The following is a 6,536-nucleotide window of genomic DNA, read 5'->3' on the forward strand; positions in this document are numbered from 1 at the left end:
GGGGGGTGGTGCAGTTTGGGGTGTTGGGGGGCATGGGGCTATGTCAGAGTCTGTGGGGTGGTGCAGGACTGAGCCCATGGCACTGGGGGGCTCTGGCCTCTTCCTCTTCTTTGTCCAGCCTCCCAAGGGTTCCTCCAGAAAAAACGTGGCTGAAAGTTGAGTGTCTTTGTCATGAACAGCTTTTACTTGCCCAACTAGTTATGCCTTGTATTCCTTCTTACAAAAGAACAACTTAACAAAAATAATGCCCTGTGGCTGCAGCTGAGGGAACACGGGGGGTGAGGGCACAAGGGCTCAGCCCCCAGAGGAGGGTGGGCTATGGCACTGTTGGTGTGGGGCATGCACGGGCACCAACTGGGCTGGGGCACAGCTGGGTGGCCCGTCTCATGGTCCCTGGAGCAGCTCAGGCAGGGAATTCCCGCTCTGGTGGCTCATGCCGGATGCCCTCAGCCACGCTGCCAGGGACACTCATCCCCACAAACGTGTCCTCGCTGGGTCCTGGCAGCACGCAGGGCTGCAGGAGGTGGTCCCAGTAGAGGCTGAGTGTGGAGTGTTCCTGCTGCTCCAGCTCCTTCAGCTCGTGCAGCTCCTTGGCGCTGGCCGCTGGCGTCTGCACCTCAAAGGTCATCTCAAAGCGGCTGTAGTCCACCTGGAACGCGCCTTTCTCCAGGGACATGCAGGGCTCAAAGCGGTATCCCCAGAGGATCTCGTCCTCCGTGTAGGAGGTGCGGGCTTGGCACGTCATTCCTGCGGCAAGACAATGGCTGAGCTGTGCCAGGGCGCCACAATGAGCCCCCTGCTGCCTAACGAGGAGCTTCCAGCTCTGCATCACCCATGGCCCACTGGAGACAGTTTTGACCCTGAGCATCTTTTGCCCAGATGTCACTCCTGGGCCCAGGTTTGCCCAGCATCTCCAAGACCCCAGGGGAGCCACCCCTCTCTACCCTGACCCTCCCAGACCACTTGCCTGTGGCTTCCACGATGCCCTCGAGGATGATGATGATTTCAAACTGGTCCCGACGCAGTGACTCAGCTGACATGTCCCAGAAAGGGCTGTGACGGTTGATGACGTGGCAGATGATCTGGGGCTCCACCAGGAATAGACGGTCCTCCCCTGTGTCATAGCCCAGGTTCAGTTCTGACTGCTCCAGGGGGATGAACTCCCCCTCGGCTGTCTGACGGGACTTGATCAGCTTTGCCCGGATCTTGGCATCCACCATGTGGCTTTCCCGCAGGTCCCCAACACGAAACATCAGGCAGAGCTTCTCATCTCGGCAGGAGATGACGCAGTTCTTGCTGAAGATGAGGGTCTGGGCACGCTTCTTGGGCCGGGAGATCTTAACAAACATGCAGCCAACCATCATGGCATCAATCATGGAACCCACGATGGACTGTGCTATCAAAAGAATGACGCCCTCCGCACAATTGGCTGTTACCATCCGAGTGCCATAGCCAATGGTCCGCTGGCTTTCCACGGAGAGGAGTAAGGCAGAGACAAAGCCATCCACATTCTCTATGCATGCCTGCCACTCCGGATCACCCTGGTGCCCAATGTCACCCCGCACCCAAGCGTCCAAGAAGTAGATGAAGCCAAAGACCACCCAGGTGATGATGTAGCACATCATGAAGACAAAGAGGAACCAGCGGTACTTGAGGTCTACAATGGTGGTGAAGATGTCTGAGAGGAACCTCTTCTTGTCCTGGATGTTGCCCAGATTCACCTGGCACTTGCCCACTTTTGTCACATAGCGCTGGCGCTGCCGCTTGCCGGCCTGGACCATGGGGCTGTCCTCCTCCAGCAGCTTGCAGCGCCGGCCTTGCAGCCCCTCTGGAGTGGGAACGGTGGAGCTGCGGGCAGAGGTCCTGCCGCGTGAGTTGGGGATGTTTGCCACGCTCAGTGCGTGCAGTGGGTACAAGCGGGCACCCGGCTCTTGTGAGGCAGGTGGTGGGCACCAGGACGGCCGGCCACGGTGGTGCTGGGTGGTCAGGCTCCCACGGCTCGGCGGCAGGGGCAGCTCACCAGGGACAAAGCTGCTGTGACGGGGTGCAGATGGGTAGTTTGGCATCCCGGTGCCTCTCTTGGCAGTCGTGGCGGCGGCTTGCTGCCCGCTGTCCTCCACCAGAGCCCCGGGGACGGCCGGGAGATCGGGCTGCGGGGGGGAAAGGAGTCCGTCGGTGAGAAATCGCCTCTGACAACAACCGCGAGCACCAGGCGGCATCATGTGCAGAGGATGCCCCAGAGCCTCGGCGCGAGCCATACCTTCTGGGGGAAGGTGCCGTACCGGCTGGTGTCGGTGGGTGGCCGGGGCAGGTAGGCCAGCATGTGCTTGGCAGTGGGGGTCTGCGCCGGGGGGATGGAGTTGCTGCGGCCGCGGGGCTCCTCGGGGGCCAACCAGCCGCCGGCGCCGCCGCTGTTGCGGGCGTAGGGGAGCACCATGGCGGCGCCGGGGCGAGGGCTCAGCCCCGGGCTGGGCGCGAGGTCCTGCCAAGGGGGAGACAAAGCGGGGAGTTATTTGGGACACGGAAAGCAGTTTAGGGCTCCGGCCCCTCTCCGCATCCCCAGGGACCACGGTCTGGGGGGACTCCGGAGCTGTGCCGGGGTGCCTGCGGGCTGGCTCCAGATGGCTAAGCCCATTAGGGGCCATAATTGCATTGCAAGGCCGGGGAAGGAGGCATTCGTCTCCGGCGGGAGGCAGCCCCTGCAGCCGGCAAGATCCGGGTGAGCGCCTTAAGGCACTATTCCACAGTTGTCCCAGGCCGTGGCGGTAGCTGCCGCTTCTCTGAGAAGCTCCAAGCAGAAATTGATGGCCCCTAGGTGCGGAGGAAGGACAGCCAGTGAGAGAGATGCAAACCCCATAGCTGGGCTCCTCGGCACAGGCTGAGTCCAGCCGGTGTCCATGGGGAGACGTGATGGGAGGTCATGGTCCTGGAAACGCAACCCGGAGCGCAGCGACCTGCGGGGATAGGGGTGGGGATGGAGTGGGAGTGTTTGCTCTCTGGCTCTGCCGAGCATCCCCTGCCACTGCGGAGCAGCGGGACCAGTGGTACTCAGTGCGACGATGGAGGATGTCACTCTCCGGGCCAACCTCCCGGCCCCCCAGACCCCTGGGTGCGGGAGACACTCACCTCATGTCCAGGCAGAGCGGCTGCCAGCCCGGCAGGCGTCGTTCTCGGCTTGTGGCTCCCGCTGCGCCCCGGCCACTGCCGGGCATCTTCCCACTGGTTGTGGATGGGAATCCTCTGCCGGGCTGTGCCACCGTGGCTGGTGGGAGGGAAAGAAGGACTGGGAGCACGGTGGCAGCCGCCAATCCTGCTCCAGCGGCAGAAGGTCACCCGTTAATCTGTCTCAATGACAGGCACAATTACCTTGAGACGATTTAATCGGAAGGAGCAGGTGCCCCAGTGCCTGGGGGAAGGAGCAGGAGGGGTTTCCCAGCGGATTTCCCTGCTCTTGCCCTTGGGATGATGCTCCCTGTCTGCTCTTAGGAATGGGATGGTCAGCAAGGGCTGGAAAACATCCCCTTTCTTCTGCCTGGTCTGTGCTTCCACGTTGAACTCGGTCTGTGCTCCCTCGCCCCCTCCTTGTGGGAGCTCCCTGCAAAGATCCTCCTGACAGTCACCAGGGCTGGACCCTGGGACCAGCAGGACTTAGTAATTTCCAGTCTGGCTCCCAATACAGATAAAAAAGACAGCGGATGAAGGAGAGATTAGTCGCTAATCTCCCAGGGAAGATGAATCTGCAAGCTGGACTCTGAGGAGGGAATGCACGTGGGGGAGGATGGGAGCCGAGTGCCAGCACAAACTTAGGATTTTCCTGATGCTTCTTATCATAATTTTAATAGAATCCCAGAACAGTTTAGGTTGGAAAGGGCCTTGAAGATCAGTCCAGCTCCAACCCCCTGCCGCTGGAACACCTTCCGCTAGACCAAGCTGATGTAACATGGGTTTTCCCCAGCTTTGTGTTTGCATCAGGGTGTCTCCTATCAGACACAAGCACCACGAATCTCGTCTGCTGGTGAAGTGCTGGGTGATCCATGCTCACCTGCGAGAAGCAGGGCCCATCTGCAACCTGCTTCCTCCCTCAGACATCCCCATTCTCAACGCAGTTCTCAAAGGCTCCTTTGCATATTTAATTAATGACCGAATTAGGGTCAAGGCCTCCAACCGAGGCGCTGACTCCTGAGAAAAGCCTGATGCCGGCTCTCTGCTGCCTGCATCTTGTGCTGGGGTACCAGCCGTGTCCCATGGAGGCTGGAGCTGCTGCTGCCAAGAGTCGCTTTCCCTGCCAAGGCTCTCGCTCCGCGGTGACCAAGGCTCGGAAGATTTGCATGCTTTGGCTTAACCCTCCCGGGCACGGCGAGGCACCGGCGGGACCCAGCCCGGAGTTACCGTGGGGATGCACCCGGCTTTTCCTGCTAAGCCGGGCTCTCCTTTTAGCGTGGAAAAACCAACAACAGCTGAAAAACGACCGTGGCCACACCCCGGCGTTGGAGGAACAGGCTTGAATTCGCCCCCCCGGGCGGCAGACGCTGTCGGCGGCCGGGCGGACGCTGCTTCACAAGCGTTAATGCCCGCGGCCGCCGCTTAGGGCGGCTAATCTGGGCCCAGAGGTTAGCGGGGTGGCGACAGCATGGCCGGGGGCTGGTGGGCAAAGGCGCAGGGTGGGGGGATGCTGCTGGCTCTCCTCGGATGGATCAGCTCCTGCGTCACCACCTTCGTGCCACTCTGGAAGAACCTCAATCTGGACCTGAACGAGCTGGAGGTCTGGAATATGGGTCTCTGGCAGGTCTGCATCACCCAGGAGGAGGGGGTGGTTGAATGCCAAGCTCACGGATCCTTCCTGGCGCTGCCTCCCGAGCTGCGCATCTCTCGCCTCCTGATGTGCCTCTCCAACGGGCTGGGGCTGCTGGGCTGTCTCCTTGCTGCCCTGGGGCTGGAGGGCTGGAGAGTCTGCGAGGACGAACCTGGGCGAAAGCGGCAGTTCCTGCTTGGTGGGGGCGTGATGCTTGGCATGGCAGGGATCACCACCCTGGTGCCAGTCTCCTGGGTTGCCTACAACACCGTCCTCGACTTCTGGGACGAGACTGTCCCCGACATCGTCCCCAGGTGGGAGTTTGGGGAGGCCACCTTCCTGGGGTGGTTTGCTGGAGCCTTCCTTGCCGCTGGTGGGCTGCTCCTTGCCTGCAGCGCACGCTCCACGACGACCGCAACGCCGCTGCCCCCTGCCTGCCGCCGGGCCCCTGCTGCACAAGGTCTGGCTGGGGGCCAGCACCTGCACCCCAAAAATGCAGACTTGGTCATCTAGGGCCTCAGGGTGCTGTGCCCTGTGCACCTCGTGGCTCTTCCCCTGGCAGGGAGGGCTCCTGCTTGTTTCACAGGATGATTTGTTAATTGCTACGGCAGCTCTGCAGGTTTCTCTCCTTCCTCTGCATGTCTGCTTCACTTTTTCTCTGTTAAGGAGCAACAGATTTCCCCACAGCACACACCAAGCAAGTGCGGGAAGGCAGCAAGCAGCAGGCAACACTTCATACTGCTGATGACACCGTGGTACCATCACTGATGGGTGACACTGTGTTGGCATCCATGGCGAGTCCCCCATAGCCAAGTCTGTCATGGCTAATGCTGAGTGCCGGTGCAGCAGCTTTTTCCTTGCATGTCTGTGTCGCTCTGATGTACTTGCAATAAATTATCATGTCCATTGACAGTGTGTCTGTGCTCTGAACATACAGCTGTGTCTTGCAGAAGCGGGATTCAGAGTGGAAGTTGCAAGGGGCAGCACTGCTGCTGCATCTATGGTTTGGTTTGTCCAGAAAAGACTGGAGGAAAAGAGAGAAAAATGGAAAACAAGGGGGAAGGAGAAAAATGAGAGACAAAGCAGCACCAAGTTCTACTTCTGCTGCAAAGGTGGGATGGCAGTGACTGCGTGCCCTGCAGGAGCCTCATCTTCTCATGGCTAAGATGATAAAGCTGATAAGTGCCACGGAACTTTGTGTCAAAATTTCCTTGACTGCATCATTTACCTGTGCACAAGAGGCAAGAAAGGGTTTTTGCTGGTCTCAACTGTTCTTTCCACATTTTCCTGATTCAGCTGTAAAAATAAAGGCTGATTACACACCTCTGTGAGCAAGTGCATGGACCGTCAGGCTGGATTAGCACCCGGAGTCCTGACAGGGGCCTGCCTGCTGCTACGGCACTGGTTGAAAACTGAGTTCACCGCTGGTTTAATCCTTGCAGGCTCAAAGCTGTGGGCGCGTGACCATCTCAAGGAAGGCCCAGCCATCAGTGGCATTCCTGGGGGAAGCAAAGTCCACTCCCTCTAAGTCCCATTTTGAAACCTGCACTTTGCTCAGTTGGAGGAGAGAAAGGAGCGGGTGGGCAAGGAAAGGGAACAGTGATGATCCCTGGGAATTCTGATGCTGCAGGACTGGAGACAGAGTTGGTGGTGCTGAGTGAAGTAGGAGAGGCAGGTGCTCAGTTCTTCTGAAAAACAATCAAACAGGTAGAACAGAGGGGGCAGTGTTCCTGATCATTACCAT

At 59.4% G+C, this 6,536-nt stretch overlaps 2 protein-coding genes across 2 annotated transcripts; one reads left to right on the forward strand and one right to left on the reverse strand.

Moving 5' to 3' along the window:
• Positions 1-403: 403 nt before the first annotated feature.
• LOC310918912 (G protein-activated inward rectifier potassium channel 4-like) lies at positions 404-2,437 on the reverse strand (the record flags this gene model as incomplete). Its single annotated transcript, XM_083877926.1, has 3 exons — positions 404-747; positions 968-2,150; positions 2,261-2,437. The coding sequence occupies 3 exons, from the start codon at positions 2,435-2,437 to the stop codon at positions 404-406; spliced, it is 1,704 nt and encodes a 567-aa protein (XP_083734052.1).
• A 2,187-nt stretch (positions 2,438-4,624) lies between these two features.
• Positions 4,625-5,335, forward strand: LOC310918950 (putative claudin-24). The gene has a single exon (XM_083878000.1). The coding sequence runs from the start codon at positions 4,631-4,633 to the stop codon at positions 5,303-5,305; it is 675 nt and encodes a 224-aa protein (XP_083734126.1). The 5' UTR covers positions 4,625-4,630; the 3' UTR covers positions 5,306-5,335.
• Positions 5,336-6,536: the final 1,201 nt, after the last annotated feature.

Source organism: Zosterops lateralis, assembly GCF_965231275.1.
Source record: "Zosterops lateralis genome assembly, chromosome: 25".
Lineage (NCBI taxonomy): Eukaryota > Metazoa > Chordata > Aves > Passeriformes > Zosteropidae > Zosterops > Zosterops lateralis.

Excerpts from the sequence above, each read along its gene's own strand:
- LOC310918950 (XM_083878000.1), top strand. The coding sequence starts at position 4,631 with ATGGCCGGGGGCTGGTGGGCAAAGGCGCAGGGTGGGGGGATGCTGCTG.